General features: G+C 47.1%; 1 protein-coding gene across 3 annotated transcripts in view; it reads right to left on the reverse strand.

Moving 5' to 3' along the window:
- The window catches only part of HNF1B (HNF1 homeobox B), a 118,280-nt gene that overhangs the window by 61,294 nt on the left and 33,641 nt on the right, over positions 1-23,345 (reverse strand). For 2 of the 3 annotated variants that reach the window (XM_077311043.1, XM_077311042.1), the window contains exons 3-4: positions 15,871-16,135; positions 14,006-14,244 (exon numbers count right to left, since the gene is read on the reverse strand). In XM_077311043.1, coding sequence (XP_077167158.1) covers positions 14,006-14,244; positions 15,871-16,135 — 504 coding nt within the window. The remainder of the gene's footprint in view (positions 1-14,005; positions 14,245-15,870; positions 16,136-23,345) is intronic. The other variant, XM_077311044.1, reaches the window with a different exon arrangement.

Below are 23,345 nucleotides of genomic sequence, written 5' to 3' on the forward strand. Positions count from 1 at the left end.
TATATTTTAATAATAGATATATATTTGTATTTTAACATTATGTTTTATCTGGATTATATAATTTCCCTTGTTATATACCTGGTGTAAACTGTAATAAATCTTACTACTACTGCTACTACATCTTTCTTCGGTTGTGGTACCCAAAACTGAACACAGTATACATAATTTCAGCTTCACCTGAAATTTTGGGCCAAGCCAATGTGGCACAGTTTGGAATGGGCGGTAGCTGGAGGAGGCCAGAGGTCTGCTGACCCCTTCCTGTGACCTGCTGTTAAGCTGTTAAGGAATTTAGTGCTCCAGACAGGACTTGTGAGACGGTGCAAAGCCAGTTCAAATCCCAGCATGGGCAGCTATCAGTAGGGTTACTGAAACAGCCGCCTGGGGAGCTGCAGACATCTCCCCTGTCCCCTCTCCCAAAGTGCAGGTGGGGATATTAACCTCCCCCAAGGAGGATGCTGTGAAGCTGGTGGTTCCAAATTTCCTACATTCAGAACATCCGTTGCACATAGGGCTGCCAACTCTGGGTTGGGAAAGACCTGGAGATTCAGGGGATAGAACCCGGGGAGGGGAGAGGAGGGACCTCAATAGACTACAAAGCCACAGAGTTCCCCCTCCAAAGCAGCCATTTTCTCCAGGGGAACCGATCCCTGTCGATCAAGTGTCTAGCAGAAGATTTCTGGGTGCTGCCTGGAGGTTGGCAACCCTATTTGCACATCATCTGTGGATTTGCACACCTGCCACAGAACCCATGAAGGCATCAGTGGATTCTGTGACACATTTTCTAAAGCAGCCTAGGAAGATGATAACTCTGAAGACCACGTCACCTCCGAAGAGCTTCTGCATCCCTGTGCTCTATTCAAAGGCTGTGTGCTCATCAGGCCCAGTGACCAGAGCATCTTACTGGAATGGGGAACTGCTGAGTCCCAATCCCAACTGGATCATGAAGCTCAATGGATGACTTCAGAGTCTCGCAGCCTGACCTACCTGGCAGGGTTCTTGTGAATACCAAACACAGAAGGGAAGAACTTTGGCTATGACCTGAGCAAACTGGAGGAAGATAAAAATGTGGCACGTAGGCAGACTGAGGCTCCACAGTGGTATTAAAGCTGAAGAATGCCATCCTGAGGCTTGTACAGCTCTCTTAAGGAAACCCATTCTGGGCTGGGAAACTCCTGAAGATTTTGGGGGTGCATCTTGCAGAGGGAGTGCAGTGGTGTATGATTCCATGTAGGCCATCCTCCAAAGCAGCCACTTCCTCTTTGTAATCTGGAGACCATTTGTAATTCCAGGAGATATTCAGGCCCACCTGAAGACTGGCAAACGTAATATCCCTTGCTGCCAATATTTAAAAGGACAACAACTTTGTTGGAACAAGTTTGGGGGCTTATTTAAAAGGCCCATTCCAGGTCTGAGACGCCTTTTCACATTAAGCACAGAACTTCCTTTAGGTTGGTTTGCACACATGCACCACCCTAGAGGAAGAGCAGGCCTTAAAGCAGCATGGAGGAGTTCCTTCTCTACAATTCTCGGGTAATCTACCATTCCCAGTGGGAGCAGATGGGGTTGCCATCTCTGGGTTGGGAAATCGCTGGAGATTTATGGGGCGAAGCATCAGGAAAGCAACAGGGTTTTATTTTATTTATTTATTTATTTATTTATTTATATTTATATACCGCTGCTCTCAAATGTCTTGTGGTGGTTTACAAAATTAATGAATACAATAAAATCTCGTAAAAACCCATTTTGTGAGGGGGGGCACTCAGTGGGATATAATTCCATGGAGCCCATTTCCTCTGGTAGAATTGATCTGATCCGGCATTCGTGGATGCTTAGGGCTGATCCTACGTTGAGCAGGGGGTTGGATTAGATGGCCTGTATGGCCCCTTCCAACTCTAGGATTATATGATCTCGTTCATCTGGAGATCAATTGTAATTCCAGGACATCTCTAGGCCACCTGGAGGTTGACAACCATCCCTCCCACTTGACAAGTGCCTAACCAGGGGAAATCTGATCAGGAGGGTCTTCCTAATCCTTACTTCAGTCTCGCAGGTGTTATCAGTGCTGTGGCCATCCAGATGACTGCATGTGGGGGAGCAGGGAATCAAACCCAACTCGCCAGATTAGAATTCTGCACTCGTAACCACTACACCAAGCTGGCTCAAACTGTCAATGGTCAGAGCAAAAGATTCACAAGGTGTCAGCCTAAGGCAGCATGAGTTGCTGTGTGTCCTTTATTACACAGTTTTACAATAACACACACATGCGCGTACACACGCACACTACACAATCATTGTAGTGCATCGGCATCAATCTGCAAGACTACCAGCAATTTTTCCTTTCTGTTATTTCCCTTTCTTGTAAACATCTCTAATACTGATTCCACACGGGGGGAAGGGGAGGGGAAGTCCGATCCAGTACTTGAATGGCAAATCCCTGCAGTCACATCACATCGATGCTGGCCCGGTGCCCTCCCGGCCCGCTTTAGGCCCTCCATTGCCCCACATGAAAGGAACATGGAAATATCCTTTTCCCCTGCAGGCACCAACAGGGTCTACCCAGGTGCAGGTCCCTGTGAAGGGGGAAGACTCAGGCCTTTCAGGGCCAGCTCCTCCCTGCCTATGCAGGCCCGGCAAGGGCAAGAGAGGCCCCATTCGGATCTGTGAGGCCAAATGGGCCATTTAATAAATTTGCACGAATGTGGGATTACGTCGTTATTTATTCTTGTATCGTTTCTTGTTTCATGTAAACCGCCCTGAGCCTTCGGGGAGGGGGATATATAAATACAATAAATAAATAAAATTAATTCTAGGTATAAACTTTCACATGCAATTTTGCTGATCTTAAAGCTACCACTGGACTCCGCCTTTTTCTGCTGCTTAAAATCAACATGGTGACCAACCTGAATCTATATATGTCCCCTGTGTGTGGGGACGGGGTTTGGGGACAACAAAGACCCTACTTAACGGCCTTTCCATCCATCTTGGAATAAACGAATGCTGCTTAAAGCAAGCCCAGTAGCCCCAAAGGCAAGAAAACAAAAGTTGATGCTGGAAGGATGAAAACACATCAAAGACACCCAGGACGGTTCAAAGCCTCGACTTTAATTGTCAATTAAGCATGCGTTACTGGGGGAGGGCAAAAGGGGAGTGGAAACAATGCCATGACAACCCCAGGACCTCATGCTGGTGTGTTATTGTAAAGGCAGGCGGGGAAACACTGGAAACAGCTGATTTTGCTGACAATGTGCTTGTGGGACATCTTGTAAGCAATCAGGCTGGGATAGAAGGGCAGTCCCCCCCCCCTCACTGCTATTGTGGGGACATTCCACTCTAAGGGTCATGTGGTGGTCAGTGGGGGCGGCTGCTAAAAGACACACTCTGGGTGCTTTTTGCAGCCCCAGTCATTAATTAGGGGTAGGATTTTAATCTTTAGCTCAAGTTTCTGTTGAGGGACGAGACTGCTTAAAACTGATGCAAACTCACAAATCTTTTCAGGTGTCAATATTAAGAGGAGAGCCATTCAAGCTTCGGGGTGATTTTTCCAAAAAATTGCTGGATGATAAATTATTTATTTTTAGCTACTTTACTTATGTCCCACATTCCTCCCGGGGACGCAAAGCAACTTACATAGTTCTCCTCCATTTGATTCTCACAACAACCCTGTGGGGTAGGCTAGACAGAGAGGGTAGGGCTGGGAATTTGAGCCTGGGTTTCCCAGATTCCAGTCCGACCTCTTAACCAGTACAGCACGCTGGCTCTCATCGTTCATTTGGTACACCAGCGTGAGGAAGACTTTGCTGATGAATGACCTCTAGACAGGGATTCTCTGTTACTGTTACATTTATGTTCACAAAACTCCTGTGAGGTAGGCTAGGCTGCAAGAGAATGACTGACCTAAGCTTGCCCTGAGAACTTTACGGCCCAGTGGGCATTTGAATGCAGAGCTCCGCATTCTGTCTCTGACATGGAAAACGTTATATTCAAACCGAGCTATCTGGTAGCTTCCAGTTGGTTTTTGGATACGATTGAAAGGACTGGTTTCCGTGTCTGAAACAGGGCCCCCCAACCGTTTCCACCCTCCGGGCATCTGGCACAGTACGGTGGGTGCAGCCACAAAATGGCCACCGCAAGGTCGCTCCCATGGGAGGCAAAGCCGTCGCAGCCCACCCCCCAGTGAAGGTCCTTGTTCTGCCAAAGCAAGGCTTTCACAAATCTGCATGGCCAGTTAGCAGCCTGGCTGAGCAAAAGCCCTGCGTGGCACTGCCTACTTTGTATAAACCAGGGGTGGGCAAACTGTGGCCCTCCAGATGTCCATGGACTACAATTCCCATGAGCCCCTGCCAGCTAGACATCTGGTTGGGCCACAGTTTGCCCACCCCTGGTATAAACGTTTGGCAGACACCAGGAAAAGTGACAGTGGGCCAGGCACCACGCTGGGGACTCCTGCCCCAAAGGCTTTGACATCTTGGGACCAGTGTTCCTGAAGGACCGCCATCACAGTGGCCCATCTTCTGAGATAACCTCCAGAGGCAGAGTGGCTGGGGCAGTGATGGCTGCGTTTGAGCCTCTATCCCAGCCCTCAGAAACGCGTTGGGTGCCAGCAGGCAGAGCGCGCTCTGGGATGGAGCCTCACCAGGCGCATTCCACTTCTGGCACCCAGTGAAGCCGCTTCTCACGCAGGAAGCCCTCGTGCTTCAGTCCTGAGAGCATCAGGCCAGCTTAGGTTCCCAACTGTACCAGGGAGGTTCGCTGGGTGGCCTCGGGCCAGTCACCTTAACCTACCTCACAGGGTTGTTGTGAGGATACAATGGGGGAAGGGAGAACAATGTTGCAAACCACTTTGAGTCTCTGTTAGTGAGAAAAACAGAATATAAATATATCTAAATAAGCAACAACAAAAATCCCAAATGTATCTGGGGCAGGCAGAGATTGCATTGCATAGAGGCTAAGTGTGAACAGTGTGTCAGGAATTGGTCCCGCTGAAGTGGCTCGGACAGACAGGAGCCCTGTCAACGGTCCCAGGCACGCCCTTCCCATTTGTGGGGGGCCTCAAGAGCAGCTCCCACATTGAGCCCTTGGATTTGCCACTCAAAGGATCTCAGAGCTGCAACATTCCTTTGTCCTCCATCCGAACTCAAACAGCCCCCCCCCCCACCAGCCCTGCCATTTAGAGAGGAACAAGGAGCTATGCACTTGGAACTTCATGTCCAGGCGCAAGAAGACAGAGGGGGGCTGAAGTCCTGACCAGAAATGGCTCCAGGTAGAGCTGCCAAGTCCAGGTTGGAAAACTCCTGGAGATGTGGAGGTGTCAGGACCCTGCCGAACTCTCAATAAGCAAACTCACTGTTGAAGAAGAGGGTCTCTTCATTGAAGACAGTGAGGCAGAGTGCCAGGGGCTTCCTAGGCCTAGCGGGATCCCAGGGACGCTTGGGTTTGCGGAGGGGAGAGCTCCATGGGGTAGAATGCAACAGAGCCCACCCTCCAAGGAAACTGGAGAGCAGCTGTAATTCTCAGAGGTCCCCTGGCCCTACCCGGGAGGCCGGCAATATGAGTTCCACGGAGCCAGGCTCTGCCTGCCGAAGAAACGCAGAAGCAGGCAGTCGTTGCAGGGAGGTTTCTCCAGCAGGGCAAAAAGTGACTCTCTTGGACGAGGTTGGGAAAACAGCTTGGGGAGGACAGCTTAAGACTTCGCTCCCCACATGTTGTATTTATTTTTTTATTGCAGAGTTATCCTCAGGAAGCATATGATAATATCAAATATGTGGCCAAATAGGTACAACAGTTATGCAGACAGACTGGGCAAGCCCTAGCATCTAAGTTTTCAATCCACCTACTTGCAGCTGGGGAGACTACAAAGAGCTCCATCACATCTTCTTGGAAAACATGATGCTCACACCACTATTGCAACTGCCAAAGTCTGTTGGCATTCTATTAGCTGTCCTCCAAACTTTACATGGCAGGTCAAATCCTGTGGGTATCTCATTCGTGTTTATCAGGCTAAGGATATCAGGTAGAACGGATGTTTGCAACCATTCATTCCCTAGATTGAAATGTGATTGCAGGTTTTGTGCAGATCTTATTGCCAGGTGCTGGGACTTTAGTCTGGACAGGCTCACATTAGCCATGTCTTTGTGGACGGGCAACTCTCTGTTTTCAGTGATCTTCCTGTATTCAGAATAAGAGCATCTTGTCTTCAGAGACCAGCAATTCATTGTTATATCTATGGCCAAAAGGTGCATTCCTCAAAATTCCAGGCTGGAGTGACCAGAGCAAGAGGCTGTATCAACATTTTCTCAGCAGCAAAGATTCCGATGTAGCAGATGAACTACTCCATGAACTTGATGCTGCAGGCAGACAAAAATGGATCAAAGCCATTGTAAATCTGGATTTCAGGCATTCCAGTAGGGAAGCCTGGAACCTGTTAAAAAACCTAGGTGCAAGCCCACCTGTGCTTCATGGAATCCAGAAGTAACATCAAACCAGGTAGCTGCCCAACTGGTTTCCCTATCTAGAGTCCCAAAGGACTGAGATTTTCTAATCAGGATAAAAAAAGAATTCCCAGACGCCGTGTCTCTGATTCAGTCCCCTGTTTGTCTGGGATTTAAGTTCTTAGTTTAGAACTCTCTCCACATCTCTGGTCTACAAGCACAAGGTGGACTGAGGGAGGGATAACACAATGTTTTAAGGAAAAGCCCTTCTCTGCTTAAGGCACTGGAAAACTGCTGCAGGAGGCAACGGGAAATGAGATGATCTCACTCTGTAAAGGTAAAGGTAAAGGTAAAGGTATCCCCTGTGCAAGCACCGAGTCATGTCTGACCCTTGGGGTGACGCCCTCCAGCATTTTCATGGCAGACTCAATACAGGGTGGCCTTGCCAGTGCCTTCCCCAGTCATGACCGTTTACCCCCCAGCAAGCTGGGTGCTCATTTTACCGATCTCGGAGGATGGAAGGCTGAGTCGACCTGGAGCCGGCTGCTGGGATCAAACTCCCAACCTCATGGGCAGAGCTTCAGACTGCATGTCTGCTGCCTTACCACTCTGCACCACAAGAGGCTCTTTCTCACTTTGTAGGAGGCTCTAATTTTTCATCACTGCTTTGCATATTACTCCTTTGATATGCACAGAGTCACAGAGAGATTATTTGGCTTCAGCCCAGGAGAGGTTTACAGAACGGTGTCTTTGAAAAATCAGTCTGGTGATCGTGAATTTCTGTACATTCATAATACAGACCCAGGATATTTATTGGCACCTCATTGCAGTTGAATCTTCCTGACTGAAAAAGGTTTTTTTTGTATATGGATATTCTATTTATGTAAGTTTGGACTGAAGAAGAAAATCCAATTGAATCAAAATGCATGGGGTCATTTTGGTATCTGGGACATATTTTTTGGCAGTGCATGTGTCACTCAAAGCACTTCTGCATATTTTCTACAGTGATTTTAATGTATCATTTTAATTGACCTTGTTTAGCACTGTGCAATAAAATATGTATTTAATATATTTTTACAATAATAATGTTTAGATTTCTTAATCTTTTTGGTTTCGAACTGATCTCTATGGCCAGATCAACTGTAAAAGTGGCCCTACCTGGAGGCTGGCAGGCCTACTCCCCGAGAAGACTTTACCTAGCCAAGTTGACTGTTCTGTCCCTCCACGTGCAGCAACCACAGCTCTTGTTAAAAACAAATCTGAACAGGGTTGCTTTCCAGAGGGCTGGCTGCTGGTACAGCCTCTCATCCTAAGCGTCTGCATGCACTGAAGGTCCCTCCACCACCCATTCTTTTTTGAAAAAAGGATGCTTCATTGTTTAACAAACCAGCAGCAAGAGCCAAAAGAAAGGGCCAGTGACCCCACAGTGACCCCCACGCGACCCTAGCGCTTGTCAGAAAGCTGATTTCTTTTGTTTGCTTGTAGAGTTGGCTGACTTTGGTGTGTAGATTACAGGTACAGGAACAATGGGGATTGTTTTTTCCCCAACAATGTACTCTGCTCCATGCCACTCAATTAAAACAGACACCCCCCCCCCGCCCCAATCCCAGATGAAGAACTACTCTCCTCAAGCATTGTGCCCCTTTCTAATTCCCTGCTTGCCTCCAGTTTAGATTTAGCTCGCTCTCAATACAGGGGTCCACTTTGGTGGCCATCCCCACCCTTCCAAAGCATTGCCAAAGGAAAGGCCAAGATCCGTGCACAGAAACAGACAACAAAGCCTCCTTCTAGTCAAGGACAGGAGGGGCAGGGGGGCTTTCCAGATGGACTCCAATGACTATGAGCGACATGCTGGCAGGGGCTCATGGACACTGTAGTCTATGGACATTTTCAGGGCCACAGTTTGGCTACCCCTGTTCTAGAAGGAAGAATGTTAGACTCACAGATTCAAGTGGGTTGCTGTGTTATTCTGAAGCAGCAGAACCCATTTAGAGTCCAGTGGTGCCTTCCAGACACACATCCATAACACTGCATCTGAAGAAGTGTGTGTGCACATGGAAGCTTACGCCATGAATAAAACTTTGTTGATCTTAAAGGTGCTATTGGACTCTAAAATAGACTCATAGGGACCCCAAGGGTCATCTAGTCCAACCCCCTGCACAATGCAGGAAACTCGCAATTAGCTGCCCACCCACAGTGACCCCAATTCCCTGCCCAGGTGTTCCCCCCCAAAAAAACCCCCCACAGAATCCCTCACCAGTCTGGTCTAGACAAAATTCCCCTCCCAACCCCAAAGTGGTAGTCAGCATTTCCCTGGTTATGCAAGAGCCAAGCCCTGACACAGTCCCTTCTGCCCCCTCACAATCTGCCTAAGGTTACAGAATCTGCACTTCTGCCAGATGGCTCTCTAGCCTCTGCTTAAAACTTCCACTGAGGAACTGCTTTGTCAGGAATTTCTTCTGGGTGTTTAGGTGAAAATTCTTTTGAATAAATTTCAACCCACTGGTTCTGCTCTGACCCTCTGGGATAACAGAAAACAAATCTTCTCCCTTCTCTATAGGGCGGCCTTTCAAGTATTTGAAGATGGCGATCCTATCACCTTTTAGTGATCTTCTCTCCAGGCTAAACGGACCAAGCTCCCTCAACCTTTCCTCATATGTCTTGGTCTCCAAACCCCTCACCATCTTCGGAGCCCTCCTCTGGAGACACCCCAGTTTCTTGAAATCTTTCTTCAGTTGTGTTGCCCAAAACTGAACACAGGACTCCAAGTGAGGTCTTACCAGAGTAAAGCGGTAACATTACCTAAGGTGATCTGGACACTATACTTCTTTTAATACAGCTTCAATTCCCATTTGCCTTTTTAGCCATTGAGTCACACTGTTGACTCATGTTCAGTGTCTGGTCTGCTAAGACCCCCAGATCCTTTTCACATGTACTGCTGCTAAGATAAGTCTTCCTCATCCTATGTGGACAGGATATGATTATGATTTTTCCTACCTATATGGACAGGATATACATATGATTTTTCCTACCTAAAAAGAACTTTACATTTATCACTATTGAAATTCATTTTAGCCCAGTTTTCTAGCCTGTTAAGACCATCTTGTATTCTGATTCTGTTTTTAGCGTGTTTGCCACCCCTTTCACTTTAGTGTATTCTGCAAGTTTAATAAGGACCCCCTTCTATTCCTTCATCCAAATAATTTATAAATGCGTTGAACAACACAGGCCCCAGGACAGATCCCTGAGGCGGTCCATTCATCATTCCTCTCCCAAGATCTCCCAGAGGAGATCGGGGCCCTGACGGAACCTGAACAGTTCCGCAGGGCCTGCGAAAGGGAGCCCCTCCACCAGGCATTTAGTTGAGGTCGACCCAAACCATCACTTCCAATTGGCCCCCTAGCCCCCCCCCTCCTATGACTGATACGAGTCTATCCAACCCACTGGGTCCCAGTAAGAGTTGAGCTGAGGCTCCTTGTAGTTCCACCATTCCTTAATGTTGTTGTTGTTATAAATATAATAAATATATTATTATTAGAAATGTTATTATAAAAGTATTACACGTAGTTAAATAAGATTAATCCCAAAACAAAATAGCAACTTATTGCCATGAAACCTCCATGTACAGAAACAGTATATCTCTAAATTGTTATGGACAAACAGCAGAAATAAATGGTTGAATTCCCTTCATATCATAGAATCACAGAATCATAGAGTTGGAAGGGGCCATACGGGCCATCTAGTCCAACCCCCTGCTCTATGCAGGATCAGCCCAAAGCATCCTAAAGCATCCATGAAAAGTGTGTATCCAACCTTTGCTTGAAGACTGCCAGTGAGGGGGAGCTCACCACCTCCTTAGGCAGCCTATTCCACTGCTGAACTACTCTGACTGTGAAAAACTTTTTCCTGATATCTAGCCTATATTGTTGTACTTGTATCAAGCTGCCTTATGCCAAGTGAGACCCTTGGCCCAGCTGGTTCAATACCGTCTACACAGGAGCCTAGCCAGGCCTTTCCCAGCCAGCCTTACTGTCATGAGATCTTTTAGTTAGAGATCCCTGAGCCTGCAACCTTTTGCATACCAAAAAAACTCCTTTGCATCTCAAAAGCACAGTTAAAAAGGTAATCAGGATGCTCTCCACCCTTTCTCACTGTCTTGGGGAGACCCAGATGCTGCTAGCTGGCTGCCCATAGCTAAACCCAAAGACTAAGCTCATAGCCATGGATTTGGGTAGACCTGGGTCAAACTCACAGGGTTTTCCTAAGCAAGCCCCCTTTAGTCAGTGCATAATGATATTTTGCCTGATCCAGCAACACAGTCCAGTGGCACCTTTAAGACCAATAAATTATGGTGAGATTGTTAAAGAAAATGCAAAACAAACACAGTTCCTGGGTTTGGGGTGATTTCAATGACAGAAGAATCTTTTTAAAGACAGCACTAGAATTTCTATTCTGATTTTTGCATATAAATGGACAACTGCACCTCCCTATAAGGCGATATACCTCGTAGGCTCCTTCAAGTCAAGTATTTATGTATTTGTTTGTTTGTTTGTATACCACCCTCCCCTGAGGTTCAGGGCAGTTTACGTGGAACTGGAATAAAACAGTACAGATAACATGATAAATTGAACAGTAGTGAAAGAGTCATAACAGGAGAATAGTAACATAAAGGAACAAACATCCAATGATGTTTGAACATCCAATTTTAACATACTGAGGCCCCATGGGATGAACATGCTGCTGGTGGTTTTCATGGGAGGGGGCTCAGGGGCCAATGGGAAGTCATTGAATTCAGGTCGATCTCAATCAAATGCCTGGTGGAAGAGCTCCCTTTTGCAGGCCCTACGGAACTGTTTAAGTTCCGCCAGAGCTCTGATCTTCTCTGGGAGCTTGTTCCACCAGGTGGAGGCCAGGATGGAGAAAGCTTTGGACCTGGTTGAGGTCAAGCAAGCTTCCCTGGGGCCAGGGATCACTAGGCAGTTTGTACTAGAAGAGCGTAAGGCTCTTGAGGGGTGTAGGCAGAGAGGCGATCCCTTAGGTACACGGGGCCCAGACTGCGGATGGCCTTAAAGGTGATTTCCAGAACCTTAAGCCTGATCCGGAATTCAATTGGATGCCAGTGTAGTTGTTGCAGGATGGGCCGAATGAGGGACCTATGTGGTGTTGCTGTGAGGACCTTGGCTGCAGCATTCTGGACCAGTTTCCGGATCAAGGTTAAGGGCAGGCCTGCATAGCGTGAGTTACAGAAGTCTAGTCTAGAGGTAACCATCATGTGGATCACTGTGTTCTGGGGCCAAGTAGGGTTCTAGTAGTTTCACTTGGCGCAAGTGGTAGAATGCCAGCCATGCTACTTGGGTGACCTGAGCTTCCATAGATAGGGAAGCATCCAAAACCACACCCAGGTTCCTGGCGGAGTGAGCCTCTGATAGCTGCAATTCATCCAGTATTTACTGACATTAAAAAAGAGAGAAAGAGAACAGTAACATCTTTAAACTGCCCATGGCGCCACGGGCGCCATGGACTATATAATTCGGTAAGGGGGGTAGAGGTGGGATTAGTCCGTGATGAGGAAGGGTCCAGATTGGACCCTTCCTCACGACAGACAGGATTGGCCCCTCCGATTCGCAGTTCCTCCCAGCCTGACGTGGCGAGAGGCGCGAAGCCGCTGACCCAGGGAGCCCCCAATTCCCAGCTCCAGGAACTGTGAGCCGCGCGCAGCGCGGCTCGCAGTTCCTCCTGGCCTGATGCGGCGAGAGGCGCGAAGCGCCTCTCTCCGCATCAGGGCGCCGACCCAGGGAGCCCCCGGCAGTCGCACGAAATGCGGCTGCCGGGGGTTCCCTGCCTGGCGGGCTGACGCGGCGAGAGGCGCGAAGCGCCTCTCGCCACATCAGCCCGCTGCCAAACAAACAAGCTCGCCGCCGCCGACCAGCTCGCCGACGACGACTGAGGTAGGACCTAGCGCCCGCTGCATTCCCCTGCAGCGGGCTTGATTACTAGTAATACATAATCAACAAAAGTGCTACAGAATTCAGAGATAAAAGAAAATATTTGTCAGATCAAATAAATATAGCATCATGAAGGAACTTTGCTACAATTTCTGATATTTATTGATCTGCATTATCAAGAAGAAAAAGAACCTTAAGAACTGGGAAATTCTGCTAAATGGATTAAAACAGGGTTTAAACATTTATAACGAATCATCTGGTAAAAAGGACACTGACGAAAAACATAAGAAACAGTTTCAGTAGGGTCCTTGGCACAAGGGCAAAATCCATCGGATGGATATAAATGGCCAGCTAAATATCAAGACAGACCCGTCCCCACATCCCCATCTCAGGTGCACAGTTCCTGTTTTGAACAATGTTCCTTGGCCTGGCTTCCTCTAAGCACCCTGGTAAATGCAGTCTGATAAGGTCCTAAAAACTGTAGACCCTCCTTGCTGAAATACAATTTCCTTGGAGGTGTTTTATTATTTTGTTTTAGGTAAAGGTAAAGGTAAAGGTATCCCCTGTGCAAGCACCGAGTCATGTCTGACCCTTGGGGTGACGCCCTCTAGCGTTTTCATGGCAGACTCAATACGGGGTGGTTTGCCAGTGCCTTCCCCAGTCATGACCGTTTACCCCCCAGCAAGCTGGGTACTCATTTTACCGACCTCGGAAGGATGGAAGGCTGAGTCGACCTTGAGCCGGCTGCTGGGCTTGAACTCCCAGCCTTATGGGCAAAGCTTTCAGACGGCTGCCTTATCACTCTGCGCCACAAGAGGCTCTTCTGCGCCACAAGAGGCTCTTATTTGTTTTAGGTGATGGTAAACAAATATCATTTTCTTAAATTCTGAAAGCAAGGGGTGGCGGAAAAAACCTGAAACATTGGGAATAATTGAAATGCATGCAATACTTCCTTATTTTATTTATTTATTTTATTTGTTCGATTTATTGCCCAAAGGCTTGCGGCGGGTTTTAACAGTCATCCGTTTAAAACCCCCAGTAAAAACCCCATAAAACAGATAAAACAGATTCTTACATAAAAACCATACGACGGATCAGACACGGCGGTAAACACTCGTCCCAATATCTAACAACCCATTAATATGTTACCACTTTAAAAGAATAAAATGAACTTAGGATACAACACATTTAGTTCTGGGGATAGCCATTCACAAATCAAAGCTCCTTTCATCAGTGTATCTGACAAAGGAGGCTTTGACTCCCGAAAGCGTAGACTTCCCAAAATCTTGCCGGTCTCTAAATGTTGCTCCCAGATTCCAGAGGGGCATCCACAACAGGTCCAGAGCCATTGAAAGACTCTCCCATTTGCTTTGGGGAAAGGTTTCGAGAGCTAGAGCGAGGCTCATCCATTATTCTTGTTTACCAATTTCAACCCTGTCAGGAACTTTTTTTGTTTAATTTTTACAATAAAAAGGAAGTAAACAATAAAATGAAGCACTGCTCTCCCTCTCTGCCTTTGACCTTCCATCTGTTGTTCTCCTCGGAATAACATCAGCAACAGTTCTTGTAAAAAGCACACCTCTCACCCCAATGCCCATGTTACAAACAACAGGACTCCCATCCCCTGCTTACCTGGCATTTTGCTTGGGGGGGAAGAGCTAGGCGGAGCATGGTGGGGCGAACTGTGTGAAAGCAAAAGGTTCATACTGTGAGGCTGGCCCGTACTGTAAGCATCCATGGCCAGCTTCTGGCGAAATGCCTCTTCTTTCCTCCGGTTTGCAAACCAGTTATAGACGCGGACTTCCGTCACCAGATTTGAACCCAGTCCGTGAGCTTTAGAAGGGGACACGCCCCGTTGGAGACATTCTGCCCTAGGGGAGAAGGATTGAGAAGAAGGAGCTTGTGATAAGCGTGTGGGACTATTATGGATACTAGGCCTATTCTGGCATTGGGCTGCCAAACTCCAGGTGGACCCTGAAGATTCCCTGCTACTACAATTGATCTCCAGATGACCGAGGACTAGAGAAAATGGCTGCTGTGCAGTGTGGACTCCATGGAATTAGATCCAACTTTGAAGAATAAAAGTTGGTTTTAATAGGCTGCTTTCCACTACCTGTAGTCCTGTCAGGGCTCTCTCAACCCCACCAACCTCACAGGGTGTCTGCTGTGGGCAGAGGAAGGGAAGGTGATCGTAAGCCACTTTGGACTCTTTGGGGTATTGAAAAACAGCTCTTCTTCTTCCTCAAAGTGGCTTACAATTGCCTTCCCTTCCTCTCCCCACAGCAGACAGTCTGGAAGATAGGTGGGGCTAAGAGAGATCTGACAGAACTACTGCCCTGTGAGAACAGCTCTAAGAGAACTGTACTAGCCCTAGGTAGAGAAGTGGGGGATCATACCTGGCTTTCCAGATTGGAGACCACCGTTCTTAACCACTATACCATGGCTCCTTTGAGTAGGGAAAAGCGGGGTATAAAGCCTAACTCTTCTTCCCTTCTTCTGATAGGCCTAAGGTCACTCAACAAGTTTTCAAGAGAGAGTGGAGGTTCAAATCAGGTCCTGGCCTGATACTTCAACTACTATCCCACATTGACTCTCGTCTTTCTGAGCGGGGCAGCCAGAATTGTAGAATTTTTCAAAGGGGGGAGAGATTTCGGGTTACAATTTTACAGGTTTTTGTTTTAGCTGGGAATGTTTTAACTATTGTTGTAAGCCACCTTGAACCAAGACACAAAGGTGGGATATTTTTTATTTTAAAAATTAATATAAATAAATAATAAATAAATGCAACTGCACCATAGCAAGGGCATTATTAAACCAGCTGGTTTCTCTTCAGACCCTTTCCTTGCACATAGAATCATAGAATCATAGAGTTGGAGGGGGCCATACAGGCCATCTAGTCCAACCCCCTGCTCAACGCAGGACTAGCCCTAAGCATCCTAAAGCATCCAAGAAAAGTGTGTATCCAACCTTTGCTTGAAGACTTCCAGTGAGGAGGAGCTCACCACCTCCTTAGGCAGCCTATTCCACTGCTGAACTACTCTGACTGTGAAAAACTTTTTCCTGATATCTAGCCTATAGTTGAATAGTTGCACAGTTGAATACAGATGCTCTGAGGACCAGGCAATGGAATATGGATTCAGGGTGATGCACATCTATAAAACCCTCAAAGCCAAATTCCTTCCACCAGAGAGGTTTGATGCAGGGGAACCTAGCAGGCCAAAATACGTGGATGCCAGGTTGCAATCAGCTTGGTGGATCAGTCCAAAACTGTGCATGCTTGACCGCCTGGTAGGTTTCCTCAGTTGTTTACTTATGCCAGGTTTTTAGAATAGCAGGTTCTTTCCTTCTGACAGAACATGCCAAACATTCTTACACAATGGGCTTTGGGTACTAACAAAGCCCCTGCCTTCTGCCAACCAGCGGATGGTTCATCAGGCAGCAGTGCCTGGCAGTTCTGCATTTTGCTAAGGAAATGGTTGCCTTGGGTTTTTCTTTACCTGTTGCACTCTTCCACCAAAGCTTCCCTTTCTTCCTTGCTTGGGTTCTTCTGCCGTTCATAGGCTTGGTATAATATCTGTTGGGAAGCAGGACCCCATTTGAAACGATTCCGACGCATCTTCTTGCTGGGCGTTTCGGCACAGGGGTCATCTATCTGGCCCACGCCCTGGCTTTGCTGGTTGAACTCTGGAAAGAGAAACAGCAGCTGATCTTGACTGGTTTTGTCTGTCATATTTCCAGAACCCTGGACTGTCTGGTTGAATTCTGAAAGAGAAAGGAGCAGATGTTGATTGGACCTGTAGCCGCTGTCGCTCAAACAGAAAGAAGTCTTCATGCACAGATTACTTTGATCACTGCAGGACCAGCCCGATGACCCCTTCCTAACCAGAGTGGTGCGCATGGCTGTTCCAAGCACAAAGGCAAACCTGCACTGCTGAAATTCTAGACAGGGCCTGTCTCATCTACCTGAAATTGATGTTATACTATGACGTTAAGATTGTTGACACAGTTACCAAATTCATCTGTACTCTGTTACTCATCTAACATTTTCTGTAAACCGCCCTGAGCTGCAAGGGAGGGCGTTATATTATAAACACATATAATATAAAATAAATAAGAGGCAAGAGGCATACAAAGACAATTTAACAGCTCTCTGGCTGGTGGAGATCTTAGCAACATGTATCTCCTTGACTTCCACAGCCTATCTGAACAAAGTCATGGTTATGAAAGCAATTAAACTGGGTTGCTAACCTCCAGCTGGTGGCTGGAGATTTTCTATTATTGATCGCCAGGTGACAGAGATCAGTTCCACTGGAGGGAATGGCCACTTTGGAAGGCGGACTCTATGCCGTTACCCTACTGAAGCCCCTCCCCTTCCCAACCCCAACCTCCTAAGGCTCCACCCCCACCCCAAAAATCTCCAGATATTTCCCAGGCTGGAGCTGGCAACCCCACAATGCAGTAAAGAAGCTGACATTAAACATTGCCAATGAAGCACAGTGGTCGGCATGGGTACCCATTCTGGGATGGGAGATTCTTGATGATTCTGTGGATGGACTCAGGGCAGTCCACCCAGCAAGGCAGCCATTTTGCAAAGGGGAACTGATCTCAATAGCCTGGAGTGCTGGTTAAGGACCCTCCCACACCTGACCAAACAGCTTACTAATTCACCCAATTGGTTTAACAAAGCCATTTACAAACAGCAGACACTTGGCCTGGATGTTCCACCAGTGATTGTCCAAGAGGAAGCAGTCACTGCAAAGCTAATAATGGATTGGAAGACATTGGGATCTGTTACTAACAGCGTACGTTCACCTCGATTTTGGGGCATCCCTATATAGTATAAGACTAATTGCTAATTGCCACTGTGGGATGGTAGGTGAATTTCCGCCAGGCCAGGCTGGATTCTGGAGATTTTTGGTGGAGAGATCACTGGGGCATGAAATTGGGGTCACTGTGGGTAGTTCCTGCATTGTGCAGGGGGTTGGGCTAGATGATCCTGGAGGTCCCTTCCAACTCTATGATTCTAAGACTATCCCAGCATACCTCCAAATTCTGGACATATACCCTTTAAGAAGAGCATATCTGTTAGCACATTTAAATATCCTCCCCTCAAATGTAATTCTGGGTAGATTTCTATCAAATTTCCGTTTTTAAGAGATTCTGTGTGTATGGATGTTCCTGACACACTTTACTATATACTTATTGAATGTCTTAGGTTTGTTCAACTGCGTCATCCTTTAGTGAATTACTTGAAGAAAATTAATTATTTCTGTGTGGATGAGAAGCATCTGATTAATGTATTATTAAGTAATATAGACCCTCCATTTATTGTGATGGTAGCCAAGATACTGCAGGCTACTCTAAATTATACTCATGATTTCATGAATTCTGTAACCCTTTAAATGTCTAATTATAATATGTTATATATGCAACAAAAGGCATTCTGATTCAATTGTCTGGGGGTCAGCTGTGACTCCAGGAGATCTTTAGGCCCCACCTGGAATTTGGCAACTTTAATTGGCAGTCTGTTGGGAAGCCCATCCCATAGAGTTGTAATGGTGGATGGATATGAACTGTTCAGAAAAACTGAACTGATATGAACTGTTCAGAAAAAACAGAATAGATCGAAGAGGTGGAGGAGTGGCACTGTATGTGAAGAAAGGGCTTACCTGTCAGGAAATTCTAGTGAAGCAGAGCATATCTACAGTGGAAAGCATCTGGGTGAAAATAAGCAAGGGGAAAACAAACAGTGTGGTGGTTGGTGTCTGCTACCGACCGCCTGACCAACGAGAGGATGTGGATGCTGCACTTTGTGAGCAGCTTGAGAAAATATCCAAACGGCAGGACCTTGTCATCATGGGTGACTTCAATTTCCCAGATGTGTGCTGGGAAACAAACTCTGCGAAGCGTCCTCAGTCATGCAAGTTTCTGACCTGCCTGGCTGACAATTTCATTTATCAAATGGTAGATGAACCCACAAGAGGTTCAGCCATACTGGACTTAATACTGACCAACAGGGAAGAGTTGGTGGATGAGGTGAAGGAGGTGGGGACCCTAGGGGGAAGTGAACATGTCCTCATAGAATTCCTTTTGAGATGGGGAGCCAAGGAAGCTTGTAGCCAGATGCGGATGTTGGATTTTCGTAGGGCAAACTTTAATAAACTCAGAGACATGATGAGTGTCATACCATGGACGAGAATGCTGGAAGGGAAGGGAGCATGTGAAGGGTGGGCGCTACTCAAACAAGAGCTATTGCATGCTCAATCAATGACTATTCCAGAAATACGAAAACACTGCAGGAGCTCTAAGAAGCCTATTTGGATGAACAGAGAACTTCAAGAGGAACTAAGAAAGAAAAGGAAAATGTTCAGGAAATGGAGGGAAGGACAGAGCTCTAAAGAAGAGTACCTACAGGTTACTAGGCACTGTAGATCAATCATCAGAAAGGCCAAAGCTGAGAGTGAGCTAAGATTGGCCAGGGAAGCCCACTGTAACAAGAAAAGATTTTTCAGTTACGTGAGGAGCAAACGTAAAGTAAAGGAGGCAATAGGCCCGCTGTTGGGTCCGGATGGACAAACTCTAACGAAAGATGCAGAGAAAGCAGAAAGGCTTAGTGCCTATTTTACATCTGTTTTTTCCCACAGGTCAAAGTGTTTAGGCACATCTAGAGATGGCTGTAGCCAAAGGATAGTGTCTGGGTGGCAGGTTAACATGGATAGAGAGGTTGTCGAGAGGCATTTAGCTGCACTGGATGAGTTCAAATCCCCTGGTCCAGATGAAATGCACCCGAGAGTACTCAAAGAACTTTCCAGAGAACTTGCACAGCCCTTGTCCATCATCTTCGGAACCTCTTTAAGGACTGGAGATGTCCCGGAGGACTGGAAAAGAGCAAACGTTATTCCGATCTTCAAAAAAGGGAGGAAGGATGACCCGGGAAACTACAGACCAGTGAGTCTGACCTCCGTTGTGGGGAAGATAATGGAACAGATATTAAAGGGAGTGATCTGCAAACATCTGGTGGATAATTTGGTGATCCAAGGAAGTCAGCATGGATTTGTCTCCAACAGGTCCTGCCAGACCAACCTAGTTTCCTTTTTTGACCAAGTAACAGGTTTGCTGGATCGAGGAAATTCGGTTGATGTCATTTACTTGGATTTTAGTAAAGCTTTTGACAAGGTTCCCCATGATGTTCTGATGGATAAGTTGAAGGACTGCAATCTGGATTTTCAGATAGTTAGGTGGATAGGGAATTGGTTAGAGAACCGCACTCAAAGAGTTGTTGTCAATGGTGTTTCATCAGACTGGAGAGAGGTGAGTAGCGGGGTACCTCAGGGCTCGGTGCTCGGCCCGGTACTTTTTAACATATTTATTAATGATCTAGATGAGGGGGTGGAGGGACTACTCATCAAGTTTGCAGATGACACCAAATTGGGAGGACTGGCAAATACTCCGGAAGATAGAGACAGAGTTCAACGAGATCTGAACACAATGGAAAAATGGGCAACTGAGAACAAGATGCAATTTAATAAAGATAAGTGTAAAGTTCTGCATCTGGGTCAGAAAAATGAAAAGCATGCCTACTGGATGGGGGATACGCTTCTAGGTAGCACTGTGTGTGAACGAGACCTTGGGGTACTTGTGGATTGTAAACTAAACATGAGCAGGCAGTGTGATGCAGCGGTAAAAAAGGCAAATGCCATTTTGGGCTGTATCAACAGAGGCATCACATCAAAATCACAAGATGTCATAGTCCCATTGTATACGGCACTGGTCAGACCACACCTGGAGTACTGTGTGCAGTTCTAGAGGCCTCATTTCAAGAAGGACGTAGATAAAATTGAAAGGGTACAGAGGAGAGCGACAAAGATGATCTGGGGCCAAGGGACCAAGCCCTATGAAGATAGGTTGAGGGACTTGGGAATGTTTAGCCTGGAGAAAAGGAGGTTGAGAGGGGACATGATAGCCCTCTTTAAGTATTTGAAAGGTTGTCACTTGGAGGAGGGCAGGATGCTGTTTCTGTTGGCTGCAGAGGAGAGGACACGCAGTAATGGGTTTAAACTTCAGGTACAACGATATAGGCTAGATATCAGGAAAAAAAATTTCACAGTCAGAGTAGTTCAGCAGTGGAATAGGCTGCCTAAGGAGGTGGTGAGCTCCCCCTCACTGGCAGTCTTCAAGCAAAGGTTGGATACACACTTTTCTTGGATGCTTTAGGATGCTTAGGGCTGATCCTGCGTTGAGCAGGGGGTTGGACTAGATGGCCTGTATGGCCCCTTCCAACTCTATGGTTCTATGATTCTATGAACACAGGTCTTCACTAGAACACTCTGGAGGGCCCATATCTGGCCTGTTCTCAGGCAGCTGCACTGGCTCCCAGTAGAAGAGAGCAAGCGTTATTCCGATCTTCAAAAAAGGGAGGAAGGATGTATGGCCCCTTCCAACTCTATGATTCTATGATTCTATGAGTTGGTGGCTGCATCTTCCATTTCCCAGGGCGAGAAGATTTATGTCCCATTTCCAGACCCCCCCCCACCAGAAGGCCCATGAATCTTCCAGGAAAGTCCTGGAAATTTGACGGTGGGGCCTGGGGAGGACAGGGACCACCTCAGTGGAGGACGGGGCCTTCAAGTCCACCCTCCAAAGCATCCGTTTTCTCTAAGGAAACCATTCCATGTGGTCTGGAGATGAACTGTCACTGGCCTCAGACTCCCAATGAGGTCCTTTGCTTCTTCAAGCTACACCCTTCCCAAACACCACCATGAAGTCTCCGGGGATTCCTCAACTCAAAGCGCCCGTCTTGTCGGCCCTCACTCTGGAAACTACACTGCCTCAAGAGGGAGCAGGTGGGGATGGCATCTGGATGCCCCATCCCTGTGATGTTCACAGATGCTGCTGCTTCCTCAATCCCCCCTTTCCCTTTGCTGTGTTGCCACAGCAGTGCCATGGTGACAACAATCTCTGGCTAGACCCCGGCCCTTGCCGCAGGACAGGACCCCAGTGTTTCTCCTTCACTGATAAGCTGGGGTGCTGAAAGGACCGCAGCTAAAGGGCTGAAAGAGGAGGAGAAAAAATATAGCTAGCTCTGCCATATTAGAGGGGGAATTAACTCCACCCATCAAAGGATTAGCTGTGGGTGGAGCTTCCACATGGAAGCTCCGCCCACAGCCACCCAACATTTCTGGGTCTCAATGGGCTGAAATGCTTTCCTTTTTGCAGATTTAAACAGGAAAGTCCTGGGAGCCCTGCAAATAATGGTAATTCTGAGCATAATGGCCTGTGGAAGCACCCCCAAAATGTGGGCTGGTATGGCTGGCTCTCCTTGCAGGCAAAACTAAAGTTATAAAGATTGTAAAAACTGCTAAAATAGATAAACGTGCTAAAAGCATTATTTGGAATATCAAAGGCAACCAAATACCTTTCACAAATTTTGAATTGCATTAATTTTTGAAATGCTTTACTCAATATGGCTATCACAAGAAAAGTTGTTTTTTATACCCCGCTTTTCACTATCCAAAGAAATCTCAAAGTGTCTCACAAGCAATTTTCCCTTCCCCCATAACAGACACCCTGTGAGGTACCTGGGGCTGAGAGAGCTCTGGAAGCTCTGTGAGATTATCTTTAACAAGACGGTGACTGGCCCAGGGTCACCCAGCTGGCTGCATGTGGAGGACTGGGGACGCAAACCTGGCTCACCAGATTAGAGGCGGCCTCTCATAACCACAGCACCAAGCTGGCTCTCCTGGCAATGTTGCTGGAAAGTGCTGTCAAGTCACAGCTGATTCATGGCACTCTGCAGGGTTGTCAAGCCAAGAGACATTCAGGGCAGGTGGCCTCTGCCTGCGCCACAATCATGGTGGTCTCCCATCCAACTAGCGGCCAGGGCCAGTCCTCCTGAGCACCTGGGATCTGATGAGCCCTGGTGGTGGTGGAAAATGCCTGGGCTCTCCAAATCAGGGCCAGTGTATTCCTGCATTCATGCGGGAAATCGCAAAAATAAAAACCAGCATCCCTTTTTTTAAACAGATGCATGGGGCATCTGTATAACAAACTACTCACCATTTACCTACAGATAGCTGCTTCCCAATAATCCTCTGGGAAGTGTAGTTTTGCAAGGGCACTGGCAGTTCTGGGAGCCTTCACAAAACTACATCTTCTGGGGTTCCTAAGAGGGCAGCACAGCTGCAAAAGACCTTCGCCTAAGATACTGTGGAGCCACCCCCAGCCAGAGTAAACCACAGGGGGAGACAGAACAATGGTCCTGGATGCAGCAATTTCGTATATCAATGATAAGATTGTGTGTCTGCCACAGTGTTATCCAATCTTCTTCCAATAGGCTCAGGGTAACGTAAGTGGCTGTTCCTCCTCCATATTATCTTCGTGATAATGCCGTGAGAAACACAGCTTGAAGTCACCCACTGAGAATTATGGAAGAGTGAACATTCAAACCTGGGTTTGAATTATTATTCCTAGTCTGAAAATCTAACCATTGCATTAGAGCAACTCTACTTAAGAATATAAGAGAAGCCATGTTAGATCAGGCCAATGGCCCATCCATTCCAAGGCAGTGGTCAAAACCCAGGTGCTATCAGGAGGCCCACCAACAGGGTCACTGCCCCCCCTCCAAAGCCCCTTGAAAACAGAGCATCACTGGCCCGTTGCTTGAACCCATCCACCCAGACCCTAAAAATGGTTTAACATGCAGCTGGCTCCAGATAGCATCAGGCATCATGTAAAGCAGGGGTGGCCGAACTGTGGCTTTCCAGATGTCCATGGACTACAATTACCATGAGCCCCTGCAAGCATGGGGATTGTAGTCTATGGATATATTGAGAGCCACAGTTTGGTCACCCCTTTTCATGGCATGGAAGGAAACTTAATAATATCCAATTAAGCCGTTAATAATATCCCATCAAACCTCTATTAAAGCATTTTCCCTCCAAGCTGTTGGGAACCTTATCACAGGTCTGTATCT

This window comes from Paroedura picta, chromosome 15 (assembly GCF_049243985.1).
Source record: "Paroedura picta isolate Pp20150507F chromosome 15, Ppicta_v3.0, whole genome shotgun sequence".
Lineage (NCBI taxonomy): Eukaryota > Metazoa > Chordata > Lepidosauria > Squamata > Gekkonidae > Paroedura > Paroedura picta.